The sequence below is a fragment of the Pseudophryne corroboree genome, chromosome 2, assembly GCF_028390025.1.
Source record: "Pseudophryne corroboree isolate aPseCor3 chromosome 2, aPseCor3.hap2, whole genome shotgun sequence".
Taxonomy (NCBI): Eukaryota; Metazoa; Chordata; class Amphibia; order Anura; family Myobatrachidae; genus Pseudophryne; species Pseudophryne corroboree.
Genome location: NC_086445.1, coordinates 113,095,052 through 113,109,881, shown reverse-complemented (window position 1 = coordinate 113,109,881; position 14,830 = coordinate 113,095,052). Strand labels below are relative to the sequence as shown.

The 14,830-nt window shown below is 48.7% G+C and overlaps 1 protein-coding gene across 4 annotated transcripts in view; it reads right to left on the bottom strand.

Annotated features, from left to right (window-relative positions):
- The window catches only part of RNF17 (ring finger protein 17), a 1,464,292-nt gene that overhangs the window by 912,737 nt on the left and 536,725 nt on the right, over nt 1-14,830 (bottom strand). For all 4 annotated transcript variants that reach the window (XM_063951617.1, XM_063951615.1, XM_063951616.1 and 1 more), the window contains one exon: nt 6,393-6,466. In XM_063951617.1, the coding sequence (XP_063807687.1) occupies nt 6,393-6,466 (74 nt within the window). The remainder of the gene's footprint in view (nt 1-6,392; nt 6,467-14,830) is intronic.

The following is a 14,830-nucleotide window of genomic DNA, read 5'->3' as shown; positions in this document are numbered from 1 at the left end:
TCCCCTGCAGTAACTACACTACAGAAAGGGGTTAAAAAAGAGAGGGGGCACTAATTAGGCGCAGTATAACAATACAGCAGCTATAAGGGGAAAAACACTTATATAAGGTTATCCCTGTATATATATATATATATATATATATATATATATATATATATAGCGCTCTAGTGTGTGCTGGCATACTCTCCCTCTGTCTCCCCAAAGGGCTAGTGGGGTCCTGTCCTCTATCAGAGCATTCCCTGTGTGTGTGCTGTGTGTCGGTACGTTGTGTCGACAAGTATGAGGAGGAAAATGAGGTGGAGGCGGAGCAATTGCCTGTAACAGAGATGTCACCCCCTAGGGAGTCGACACCTGAGTGGATGAGCTTATGGAAGGAATTATGTGACAGTGTCAGCTCTTAAAAAATGTTATTTTTTCCAGCTGTATAGAAAAATAAGAATTTACTCACCGGTAATTCTATTTCTCGTAGTCCGTAGTGGATGCTGGGAACTCCGTAAGGACCATGAGGAATAGACTGGCTCCGCAGGAGACTGGGGCACTCTAAAAGAAAGATTAGGTACTATCTGGTGTGCACTGGCTCCTCCCTCTATGCCCCTCCTCCAGACCTCAATTAGGGAAACTGTGCCCGGAAGAGCTGACACTACAAGGAAAGGATTAGGAATCCAGGGTAAGACTCATACCAGCCACACCAATCACACCGTATAACTTGTGATAACCATACCCAGTTAACAGTATGAACAACAACTGAGCCTCAATCAACGGATGGCTCATAACAATAACCCTTTAGTAAGCAATAACTATATACACGTATTGCAGAAGTAGTCCGCACTTGGGACGGGCGCCCAGCATCCACTACGGACTACAAGAAATAGAATTACCGGTAAGTAAATTCTTATGTTCTCTGACGTCCTAGTGGATGCTGGGGACTCCGTAAGGACCATGGGGATTATACCAAAGCTCCCAAACGGGCGGGAGAGTGCGGACGACTCTGCAGCACCGAATAAGCAAACTCAAGGTCCTCCTCAGCCAGGGTATCAAACTTGTAGAACTTAGCAAATGTGTTTGAACCCGACCAAGTAGCAGCTCGGCAAAGCTGTAAAGCCGAGACCCCTCGGGCAGCCGCCCAAGAAGAGCCCACCTTCCTTGTGGAATGGGCTTTTACTGATTTTGGATGCGGCAATCCAGCCGCAGAGTGAGCCAGCTGAATCGTGCTACAGATCCAGCGAGCAATAGTCTGCTTCGAAGCAGGAGCGCCAACCTTGTTGTCTGCATACAGAAAAAACAGAGCGTCAGACTTTCTGACTCCCGCCGTTCTGGAAACATACATTTTCAAAGCCCGGACTACGTCCAGCAACTTGGAATCCTCCAAGTCCCTAGTAGCCGCAGGCACCACAATAGGTTGGTTCAAATGAAACGATGATACCACCTTAGGGAGAAATTGGGGACGAGTCCTCAATTCTGCCCTGTCCATATGGAAGATCAGATAGGGGCTTTTACATGACAAAGCTGCCAATTCTGACACACGCCTAGCCGAAGCTAAGGCCAATAGCATGACCACTTTCCACGTGAGATATTTTAGCTCCACGGTCTTAAGTGGCTCAAACAAGTAGGATTTCAGGAAATCCAACACAACATTAAGATCCCAAGGTGCCACTGGTGGCACAAAAGGAGGCTGAATATGCAGCACTCCCTTTACAAACGTCTGAACCTCAGGCAGTGAAGCCAGTTCTTTTTGAAAGAAAATGGATAGGGCCGAGATCTGAACCTTTATGGACCCTAATTTGAGGCCCATAGTCACACCTGACTGTAGGAAATGCAGAAAACGACCCAACTGGAAGTCCTCTGTAGGGGCCTTCCTGGCCTCACACCAAGCAACATATTTCCGCCATATGCGGTGACAATGCTTTGCTGTCACATCCTTCCTAGCTCTTATCAGCGTAGGAATTACTTCATCCGGTATACCCTTTTCCGCTAGGATCCAGCGTTCAACCGCCATGCCGTCAAACGCAGCCGCGGTAAGTCTTGGAACAGACAGGGCCCCTGCTGCAACAGGTCCTGTCTGAGAGGCAGAGGTCATGGGTCCTCTGTGACCATCTCTTGAAGTTCTGGGTACCAAGTCCTTCTTCGCCAATCCGGAACAATGAGTATCGTTCTCACTCCTCTTTTTCTTACTATTCTCAGTACCTTGTGTATGAGAGGAAGAGGAGGAAACACATATACCGACTGGAACACCCACGGAGTTACCAGTACGTCCACAGCTATCGCCTGAGGGTCCCTTGACCTGGCGCAATATTTTTTTAGCTTTTTGTTTAGGCGGGACGCCATCATGTCCACCTGTGGCCGTTCCCAACGATTTGCAATCTGCTCGAAGACTTCTTGATGAAGTCCCCACTCTCCCGGGTGGAGGTCGTGCCTGCTGAGGAAGTCTGCTTCCCAGTTGTCCACTCCCGGAATGAACACTGCTGACAGTGCTTGTACGTGATTCTCCGCCCAACGAAGAATCCTTGTGGCTTCCGCCATCGCCACCCTGCTTCTTGTGCCGCCCTGTCGGTTTACATGGGCGACTGCCGTGATGTTGTCTGACTGAATCAGCACTGGTTGGTCTTGAAGCAGGGGCTCCGCTTGACTCAGGGCGTTGTATATGGCCCTTAATTCCAGTATGTTTATGTGCAGACGAGTCTCCTGACTTGACCACAGCCCCTGGAAGTTTCTTCCCTGAGTGACTGCCCCCCATCCGCGGAGGCTTGCATCCGAGGTCACCAGGACCCAGTCCTGTATGCCGAACCTGCGGCCCTCGAGAAGATGAGCACTCTGCAGCCACCACAGAAGAGACACCCTGGCCCTCGGGGACAGGGCGATCAGCCGATGCATCTGAAGATGCGATCCGGACCACTTGTCCAACAGATCCCACTGAAAGATCCTGGCATGGAACCTGCCGAAAGGAATGGCTTCGTATGACGCTACCATCTTTCCCAGGACTCGCGTGCAGTGATGCACCGACACCTGCTTTGGTTTCAGGAGATCCCTGACCATGGTCACTAACTCCTGAGCCTTCTCCTCCGGGAGAGATACCTTCTTCTGTTCTGTGTCCAGAATCATGGCCAGGAAGGGCAGACGCATCGTAGGAATCAGCTGCGACTTTGGAATATTCAGAATCCAGCCGTGCCGTAGCAACAGTTCCTGAGAGTGCGCTACGCTGACCAACAACTGCTCTCTGGACCTCGCCTTTATGAGGAGATCGTCCAAGTACGGGATAACTGTAACTCCTTGCTTCCGGAGGAGTACCATCATCTCCGCCATTACCTTGGTAAAGACTCTCGGTGCCGTGGATAGACCAAACGGCAACGTCTGGAATTGGTAATGACAGTCCTGTACCACAAACCTGAGGTACCCCTGGTGAGGCGGATAAATGGGGACATGCAAGTACGCATCCTTGATGTCCAGAGATACCATAAAATCCCCCTCTTCCAGGCTGGCAATGACCGCTCTGAGCGATTCCATTTCGAACTTGAACTTTTTCATGTAAATGTTCAAGGATTTTAAATTTAGAATGTGTCTTACCGAACAGTCCGGTTTCGGTACCACAAACAGTGTGGAACAGTAACCCCTTCCCTGCTGAAGGGGGGGTACCATTATTATCACTTGCTGGAGGTACAGCTTCTGAATAGCCGTCAGGACTATCTCCCTCCCCGTGGGAGAAGCTGGCAAGGCGGATTTTAGGTAACGGTGAGGGGGCGCCTCTTCGAATTCCAGCTTGTATCCCTGAGATACAATTTGTATAGCCTAAGAATCCACTTGTGAGCGAACCCACTGGTTGCAGAAAATTCGGAGACGCGCCACGACCGCTCCTGGCTCCGCCTGTGGAGCACCAGCGTCACGCGGTGGACTTAGTGGAAGCAGGGGAGGACTTTTGTTCCTGAGAACTGGCTGCATGGTGCAGCTTCTTACCTCTACCCCTGCCTCTGGCAAGAAAGGATGCACCTCTGACTCTCTTGCTTTTTTGAGAACGAAAGGACTGCATTTGGTAATAAGGTGCTTTCTTAGGCTGTGAGAAACCTGTGGCAAGAAAGTCGACTTTCCAGCTGTCGCTGTGGATACGAGGTCCGAGAGACCGTCCCCAAACAATTCCTCACCCTTAAGGCAAAACCTCCATGTATTTTTTAGAGTCGGCATCCCCTGTCCATTGCCGAGTCCATAAGACCCTCCTGGCAGAAATGGACATTGCATTTATTCGAGAGCCCAGCAGGCAAATGTCCCTCTGGGCATCCCGCATATATAAGACGACATCTTTAATATGGCTAAGTGTTAGCAATACGGTATCCCTGTCCAGGGTATCCAACCCCTCTGACAGAGTATCTGTCCATGCTGCAACAGCAATGCACATCCAAGCTGAAGCAATAGCCGGTCTCAGTAGAGTACCAGAGTGTGTATACACAGACTTCAAGATACCTTTCTGCTTCCTATCAGCAGGATCCTTTAGGGCGGCCGTATCCTGAGACGGCAGGGCCACTCTTTTAGATAAGCGCGTCAGGGCCTTGTCAACCCTAGGGGAGGATTCCCAGCGTAACCTATCCGTTGGCGGGAAAGGGTAGGCCATTAGTATTCTCTTGGGAATCACCACTTTCTTATCAGGGGAAGACCACGCTTCTTCACATAACTCATTTAATTAATGTGACGGGGGAAAAGTCACTGGCTGCTTTTTCTCCCCAAACATATTTACCCTCTTGTCAGGGACAGGGTCAGCCTCTGAAATGTGTAATACATTTTTCATTGCAATAATCATGTATCGGATGGCCTTAGTCATTTTGGGCTGTAATAGTGCCTCATCCTCGTCACATGCTGGAGTCGGACTCCGTGTCGACATCTGTGTCAACCGAGATAGTGGGCGTTTTTGAGACGCTGACGGCCTCTGAGGCGCCTGGGCAGGCCCGGGTTGAGAGCCCGGCTGTTCCCCGGCAGCAACATAATCAAATCACTTATGTAATGAGTTTACATTGTCATTTAAGACCTTCCACATATCCATCCAATCAGGTGTCGGCACCGACACCACATTTATCTGCACTTGCTCCGCCTCCACGTAACCCTCCTCATCAAACATGTCGACACAGCCTTACCGACACACAGCACACACACAGGGAATGCTCTGACTGAGGACAGGACCCCACAAGGTCTATGGGGAGACAGAGAAAGAGTATGCCAGCACACACCACAGCGCTATATACACAGGGATACACACTACCAGAAGTGAATTTTTCCCAATAGCTGCTGTATCAATACACCTTTTGCCTAAATTTATGTGCCCCCCCTCTCTTTTTACCCTCTTAGTGCCAGGAGACTGCAGGGGAGAGCCTGGGGAGCGTCCTTCCAGCGGAGCTGTGAAGAGAAATGGCGCTGGTGTGCTGAGGAAGAAGGCCCCGCCCCCTCAGCGGCTGGCTTCTGTCCCGCTGTTTCCGACTAATAAATGGCGGGGGTTTTACACATATACAGCCACAGACTGTATTATGTGTCTTTTTTAATGCCAAAGGTATTCTCATTGCTGCCCAGGGCGCCCCCCCCCAGCGCCCTGCATCCTACAGTGATCGGAGTGTGTGGTGTGCAGTGGGAGCAATGGCGCACAGCTGCGGTGCTGTGCGCTACCTTAATGAAGACAGGAGTCTTCAGCCGCCAATTTCATCACCAACTTCCGATCTTCTGGCTCTGCGAAGGGGACGGCGGCGCGGCTCCGGGAACGGACGACCGAGGACCTTTGCCTGTGTTCGAACCCTCTGGAGCTAATGGTGTCCAGTAGCCTAAGAAGCGCAACCTAGCTGTGAAGAGGTACGTTTGCTTCTCTCCCCTCGGTCCCACGTAGCAGTGAGTCTGTTGCCAGCAGATCTCACTGAAAATAAAAAACCTAATAGTACTTTCTTTACTAGCAGGCTCAGGAGAGCCCACTAGGTGCATCCAGCTCTGGCCGGGCACAGATTCTAACTGAGATCTGGAGGAGGGGCATAGAGGGAGGAGCCAGTGCACACCAGATAGTACCTAATCTTTCATTTAGAGTGCCCAGTCAACTGCGGAGCCCGTCTATTCCACATGGTCCTTACGGAGTCCCCAGCATCCACTAGGACGTCAGAGAAATATAGTTTACTAAGCATCTTTTTCTTTTCTTTTTGGTGCCCATGCTAACTAGTTGCCCCCTTTAAACTACATTATGAATCCACAAAGCAATATGGAGAGTTTCAGGAAAGTCTCCATTCCACTCCTCTCCTTATTTTGGCCATGTCAATATTATTATTTTTTTCTCTAACAGAATCCTTTTAAGAAATCACTTCTTGAGATGGTACAGCACCGAAATAACATTCAACATTTAAATGCATACATTTTAGGTGTTATCTGTAACCAAAACTCACCTTATATCAGGATGGGCTTTCACAATATCAATCATGCTTTCATTATTAAAGATCACTTTCAAATCTGCAACAATCTTCATACATAAAAAAATCAAAAATAGGCATGTAACAAAGAAAACCATATATAAACAGCAAAAAATCAATGAGTGATTCTAAAATCATTCTAAACTATGGGTACTTCACTAGTCACAACTACATATCAATAACAAGTGTACAGGAAAATCACGTCAAGATAAACTAAATTTTGTTCCACAACTTACATACAATCTATACATTAGAAGGGGGATATTGCTTTGAATGGACTTCCAGCAATGAATGGTGCAAGCACGTTCTCACTCCTTTCTACACCCACCCACCCTTCCCCACTATGGAGACATATGTAAGGGGGACAAACAATAGGAGATTAATTTGCTGCATACGTTTATTTGGAGACTGTGTCATTGGCCCTCATTCAGAGTTGTTCGCTCGGTAATTTTCTTCGCATTGTAGCGATTTTCCGCTAATTGCGCATGCGCAATGTTCGCACTGCGACTGCGCCAAGTAAATTTGCTAAGAAGTTTGTTATTTAACTCTCGGTATTACGAGGTTTTTTCTTCGTTCTAGTGATCGTAATGTGATTGACAGGAAGTGGGTGTTTCTGGGCGGAAACTGGCCGTTTTATGGGAGTGTGTGAAAAAACGCTGCCGTTTCTGGGGAAAACGCGGGAGTGGCTGGAGAAACGGGGGAGTGTCTGGGCAAACGCTGGGTGTGTTTGTGACGTCAAACCAGGAACGAAACTGACTGAACTGATCGCAGTGGCAGAGGAAGTCTCGAGCTACTCAGAAACTGCAAAGAAATTTCTAATCGCAATTTAGAGAATCTTTAGTTTGCAATTTTGCTAAACTAAAATTCACTCCCAGTAGGCGGCGGCTTAGCGTGTGCAATGCTGCTAAAAGCAGCTTGCGAGCGAACAACTCGGAATGAGGGCCATTGTCTGTATTGAGATTACTGATTAAATAGGACAATTGTGAATCTGTACATGTATCATATGGGACAAAAGGAATTGTTAAGGACTGCGATAACAGGAGTTGCATACTGACAGAATACTGTACTAAGCAAGTTATAGAACAACAAGCTATGATGTATTGGAAATAGGATTTATGTAATAAAGAATCTGGAAGATTGTAATAATGCTTTAAAAAAAAAAATCTGGTACAGGTTGAGTATCCCATATCCACATATTCCGAAATACGGAATATTCCGAAATACTGACTTTTTTTGAGTGAGAGTGAGATAGTGAAACCTTTGTTTTTTGATGACTCAATGTACACAAACTTTGTTTAATACACAAAGTTATTACAAATATTGTATTAAATGACCTTCAGGCTGTGTGTATAAGGTGTATATGAAACATAAATGAATTGTGTGAATGTACACACAATTTGTTTAATGCACAAAGTTATAAAAAATATTGGCTAAAATGACCTTCAGGCTGTGTGTATAAGGTGTATATGAAACATAAATGCATTCTGTGTTTAGATTTAGGTCCCATCGCCATGATCTCTCAGTATGGTATGCAATTATTCCAAAATACGGAAAAATCCGATATCCAAAATACCTCTGGTCCCAAGCATTTTGGATAAGGGATACTCAACCTGTATTGCAATATAGCTGTTGCACTAATCCCGCTACTAAGGGAACTGTAATGAATATTGGATATAGACAGACACAAACAGGAAAGGTACATTATACACAGTTAAGAAAAAAAATAGGAATTTGATAACTACCGGTAATTATTTTTCTCATAGTCCGTAGGGGATACTGGGAGGCTATTCGTACCATGGGGTAAAGATAGGGTCCATTGGAGCCTGGCACTTTAAGAAATGTTCAGTGTGAGTGCTGGCTCCTCCCCTCTATGCCCTCTTGCAGACTGTGCCCGAGGAGACGGACATACTTTGAGAGAAGGAAAATGGACAACAAAAGCGGCGAGACAAAAGACCAACAAAAAAACAGTAACAAAGGATAGCAACGCTAACCAGAACAGGAACAGGGACAGGGACAGCAACAGCAGACCCAAGGAAGAAAACGTACAACCAGGTAAGCAAGAAACACTATGCCTCGAAGTCCCCTATGGACTACGAGGCAAAGGAATTACCGGTAGGTATCAAATTCCTATTTTCTCCAACGTCCTAAGGGATACTGGGATGGTATTAGCATCATGGGGAAGTCCCAAAGCTCCCGTAACGGGTGGGAGAGTGCAGAGACCCATGCAAAACAGATTGACCAAACTGAAGGTCTTCAACTGGCCAAGGTATCGAACTTACAGAACTTCACAAACATGTTCGAGCCAAATCAAGTAGCAGCTTGGCACAACTTTAAGGCCGAGACACCACAGGCAGCCGCCCAGAAGAAACCAACCGACCTAGTGGAGTGGCCCTGAATTAGACTCGGCAGCAGCATTGCCGCAAAAGAATAAGCTTGATGGATAGTCAGCCTGAGCCAATAAGCAATGGACTGCTTGGAAGCAGGACATTCAACCTTGGTAGCATCGTAAAGGACAAAATGCGAGTCAGACTTCTTGTGATGGTTGTCCTGCTTCTAAGCAGACGATCTCTCGCTGGATCAGGTTCACTATCCACCATGAGTATTCTGTGGCAGGATTGCCGTGTACTACGTCTGTCAAGGCCCACTCTACTCGTAAGGTGAGTTCTTCCTGGGCGGCTGCACGGGGTGTCTCAGCTTTACAACTTTGCCGAGCTGCAACTTGATCTGGGTCGAACATGTTTGCAAAGTTCTACAAGTTCGATACTTTGGCCTCTGATGATCTGAAGTTCAGTCAATCTGATCTGCAGTAGTCTCCGCGCTCTCCCTCCCGTTCTGGGAGCTTTGGTACATCCCCATGGTACTAATGTGGACCCCAGCATCCTCTAGGACGTAAGAGAAAATAAGAATTTACTTACCGATATTTCTATTTCTCGTAGTCCGTAGTGGATGCTGGGAACTCCGTAAGGACCATGGGGAATAGCGGCTCCGCAGGAGACTGGGCACAAAAGTAAAGCTTTAGGACTACCTGGTGTGCACTGGCTCCTCCCCCTATGACCCTCCTCCAAGCCTCAGTTAGGATACTGTGCCCGGACGAGCGTACACAATAAGGAAGGATTTTGAATCCCGGGTAAGACTCATACCAGCCACACCAATCACACCGTACAACCTGTGATCTGAACCCAGTTAACAGAATGATAACAGAGGAGCCTCTGGAAAGATGGCTCACAACAACAATAACCCGATTTTTGTAACAACAACTATGTACAAGTATTGCAGACAATCCGCACTTGGGATGGGCGCCCAGCATCCACTACGGACTACGAGAAATAGAATTATCGGTAAGTAAATTCTTGTTTTCTCTGACGTCCTAGTGGATGCTGGGAACTCCGTAAGGACCATGGGGATTATACCAAAGCTCCCAAACGGGCGGAAGAGTGCGGATGACTCTGCAGCACCGAATGAGAGAACTCCAGGTCCTCCTCAGCCAGGGTATCAAATTTGTAGAATTTAGCAAACGTGTTTGCCCCTGACCAAGTAGCTGCTCGGCAAAGTTGTAAAGCCGAGACCCCTCGGGCAGCCGCCCAAGATGAGCCTACCTTCCTTGTGGAATGGGCTTTTACAGATTTTGGCTGTGGCAGGCCTGCCACAGAATGTGCAAGCTGAATTGTACTACAAATCCAACGAGCAATAGTCTGCTTAGAAGCAGGAGCACCCAGCTTGTTGGGTGCATACAGGATAAACAGCGAGTCAGATTTTCTGACTCCAGCCGTCCTGGAAACATATATTTTCAGGGCCCTGACTACATCCAGCAACTTGGAGTCCTCCAAGTCCCTAGTAGCCGCAGGTACCACAATAGGCTGGTTCAGGTGAAACGCTGAAACAACCTTAGGGAGAAAATGAGGACGAGTCCTCAAATCTGCCCTGTCCGTATGAAAAATTAGGTAAGGGCTTTTATAGGATAAAGCCGCCAATTCTGACACACGCCTGGCTGAAGCCAGGGCCAACAGCATTACCACTTTCCATGTGAGATATTTTAAGTCCACAGTGGTGAGTGGTTCAAACCAATGTGATTTTAGGAACCCCAAAACTACATTGAGATCCCAAGGTGCCACTGGAGGCACAAAAGGAGGCTGTATATGCAGTACCCCCTTGACAAACGTCTGAACTTCAGGAACTGAAGCCAGTTCTTTCTGGAAGAAAATCGACAGGGCCGAAATTTGAACCTTAATGGACCCTAATTTTAGGCCCATAGACAGTCCTGTTTGCAGGAAATGCAGGAAACGACCCAGTTGAAATTCCTCTGTAGGGTCCTTCCTGGCCTCGCACCACGCAACATATTTACGCCAAATACGGTGATAATGCTGTGCGGTTACATTCTTCCTGGCTTTGATCAGGGTAGGGATGACTTCATCCGGAATGGCTTTTTCCTTCAGGATCCGGCGTTCAACCGCCATGCCGTCAAACGCAGCCGCGGTAAGTCTTGGAACAGACAGGGTCCTTGCTGGAGCAGGTCCCTTCTTAGAGGTAGAGGCCACGGGTCCTCTGTGAGCATCTCTTGAAGTTCCGGGTACCAAGTCCTTCTTGGCCAATCCGGAGCCACGAGTATAGTTCTTACTCCTCTCCGTCTTATAATTTTCAGTACCTTGGGTATGAGAGGCAGAGGAAGGAACACATACACTGACTGGTACACCCACGGTGTTACCAGAGCGTCCACAGCTATTGCCTGAGGGTCCCTTGACCTGGCGCAATACCTGTCTAGTTTCTTGTTGAGGCGGGACGCCATCATGTCCACCTTTGGTTTCTCCCAACGGTTCACAATCATGTGGAAGACTTCTGGGTGAAGTCCCCACTCTCCCGGGTGGAGGTCGTGCCTGCTGAGGAAGTCTGCTTCCCAGTTGTCCACTCCCGGAATGAACACTGCTGACAGTGCTATCACATGATTTTCCGCCCAGCGAAGAATCCTTGCAGCTTCAGCCATTGCCCTCCTGCTTCTTGTGCCGCCCTGTCTGTTTACGTGGGCGACTGCCGTGATGTTGTCTGACTGGATCAGCACCGGCTGACCTTGAAGCAGAGGTCTTGCTAGGCTTAGAGCATTGTAGATGGCCCTTAGCTCCAGGATATTTATGTGAAGTGATGTCTCCAGGCTTGACCACAAGCCCTGGAAATTCCTTCCCTGTGTGACTGCTCCCCAGCCTCTCAGGCTGGCATCCGTGGTCACCAGGACCCAGTCCTGAATGCCGAATCTGCGGCCCTCTAGAAGATGAGCACTCTGCAACCACCACAGGAGAGACACCCTTGTCTTTGGTGACAAGATTATCCGCTGATGCATCTGAAGATGCGACCCGGACCATTTGTCTAGCAGATCTCACTGGAAGGTTCTTGCGTGGAATCTGCCGAATGGGATTGCTTCGTAGGAAGCCACCATTTTTCCCAGGACCCTTGTGCATTGATGCACTGAGACTTGGCCTGGTTTTAGGAGGTTTCTGACTAGCTCGGATAACTCCCTGGCTTTCTCCTCCCGGAGAAACACCTTTTTCTGGACTGTGTCCAGGATCATCCCTAGGAATAGAAGACGTGTCGTCGGGATCAGCTGCGATTTTGGAATATTGAGAATTCCAACCGTGCTGCCGCAACACTACCTGAGATAGTGCTACCCCGACTTCCAACTGTTCCCTGGATCTTGCCCTTATCAGGAGATCGTCCAAGTAAGGGATAACTAAAACTCCCTTCCTTCGAAGGAGTATCATCATTTCGGCCATTACCTTGGTAAAGACCCGGGGTGCCGTGGACAATCCAAACGGCAGCGTCTGAAACTGATAGTGACAATTCTGTACCACAAACCTGAGGTACCCTTGGTGAGAAGGGTAGATTGGGACATGTAGGTAAGCATCCTTGATGTCCAGAGACACCATATAATCCCCTTCTTCTAGGTTTGCAATCACTGCTCTGAGTGACTCCATCTTGAATTTGAACCTCTGTATGTAAGTGATCAAGGATTTTAGATTTAAAATTGGTCTCACCGAGCCGTCCGGCTTCGGTACCACAAACAGTGTGGAATAATACCCCTTTCCCTGTTGCAGGAGGGGTACCTTGATTATCACCTGCTGGGAATACAGCTTGTGAATGGCTTCCAATACTGCCTCCCTGTCTGAGGGAGACGTCGGTAAAGCAGACTTTAGGAAACGGTGAGGGGGAGACGTCTCGAATTCCAATTTGTACCCCTGAGATACTACCTGAAGGATCCAGGGGTCCACTTGCGAGTGGGTCCACTGCGCGCTGAAATTCTTGAGACGGGCCCCCACCGTGCCTGAGTCCGCTTGTAAAGCCCCAGCGTCATGCTGAGGACTTGGCAGAGGCGGGAGAGGGCTTCTGTTCCTGGGAACTGGCTGTTTGCTGCAGCCTTTTTCCTCTCCCTCTGCCACGGGGCAGAAATGAGGAGCCTTTTGCCCGCTTGCCCTTATGGGGCCGAAAGGACTACGCCTGATAATACGGCGTCTTCTTATGTTGAGAGGCTACCTGGGGTAAAAATGTGGATTTTCCAGCAGTTGCCGTGGCTACCAGGTCTGATAGACCTACCCCAAATAACTCCTCCCCCTTATAAGGCAATACTTCCATGTGCCTTTTGGAATCCGCATCACCTGACCACTGCCGCGTCCATAACCCTCTTCTGGCAGAAATGGACAGCGCGCTAACTCTTGATGCCAGTCGGCAAATATCCCTCTGTGCATCACGCATATATAAAAACGCATCTTTTAAATGCTCTATAGTCAGTAATATACTGTCCCTATCTAGGGTATCAATATTTTCCGTCAGGGAATCCGACCACGCCACCCCAGCACTGCACATCCAGGCTGAGGCGATTGCTGGTCGCAGTATAACACCCGTGTGAGTGTATATACATTTTAGGATATTCTCCTGCTTTCTGTCGGCAGGTTCCTTTAGGGCGGCCGTATCAGGAGAGGGTAGTGCCACCTGTTTAGACAAGCGCGTGAGCGCTTTATCCACCCTAGGGGGTGTTTCCCAACGTGCCCTATCCTCTGGCGGGAAAGGGTATGATGCCAATAACCTTTTAGGAATTATCAGTTTTTTATCGGGGGAAACCCACGCCTCATCACACACTTCATTTAATTCCTCGGATACAGGAAAAACTACAGGCAGTTTTTTCTCACCAAACATAATACCCTTTTTAGTGGTACTTGTATTATCAGAAATATGCAAAACATTTTTCATTGCCTCAATCATGTAACGTGTGGCCCTACTGGAAGTCACATTTGTCTCTTCATCGTCGACACTGGAGTCAGTATCCGTGTCTGTGTCTGCCATCTGAGGTAACGGGCGTTTTAGAGCCCATGTTGGCCTTTGAGACCCCTGGACAGGCACAAGCTGAGAAGCCGGCTGTCTCATGTCGTCAACTGTCTTTCGTAAAGAGCTGACACTGTCCTTCCATAGGCTCATCCACTCAGGTGTCGACTCCCTAGGGCAGGCCTGGCCAACCTGTGGCTCTCCAGCTGTTGTAAAACTACAAGTCCCATCATGCTTTGCCACAGTTTTGCTATTACGGAAGGCTCAAACTGTGGCAGGGCATGCTGGGATGTGTAGTTTCACAACATCTGGAGAGCCACAGGTTGGCCAGGCCTGCCCTAGGGAGTGACAACTCTATTATAGGCAATTGCTCCGCCTCCATCTCATTTTCCTCCTCAAACATGTCGACACAATCGTACCGACACAACGCACACACACAGGGAATGCTCTGATAGAGGACAGGACCCTACTAGCCCTTTGGAGAGACAGAGGGAGAGTATGCCAGCACACACCAGAGCGCTATATACATACAGGAATACCACTATATAATGTGCTTTTCCTTTATAGCTGCTGTTATTATCAAACTGCGCCAAATTAGTGCCCCCCCTCTCTTTTTTACCCTTTTCTGTAGTGCAGGACTGCAGGGGAGAGTCAGGGAGACGTCCTTCCAGCGGAGCTGTGATGGAAAATGGCGCCCGTGTGCTGAGGAGATAGGCTCCGCCCCCTTCTCGGCTGACTTTTCTCCCGCTTTTTGGTGAATTCTGGCAGGGGTTAAAATACATCCATATAGCCCTGGGGGTTATATGTGGTGTATTTTCGCCAGCCAAGGTGTTTATATTGCTGCTCAGGGCGCCCCCCCCTAGCGCCCTGCACCCTCAGTGACCGGAGTGTGAAGTGTGCCTGAGGAGCAATGGCGCACAGCTGCAGTGCTGTGCGCTACCTTGTTGAAGACTGATGTCTTCTGCCGCCGATTTTTCCGGACCTCTTCTTGCTTCTGGCTCTGTAAGGGGACCGGGCGGCGCGGCTCTGGGACCGGACTCCGAGGCTGGGCCTGTGTTCGGTCCCTCTGGAGCTAATGGTGTCCAGTAGCCTAAGAAGCCCAAGCTGGCTGC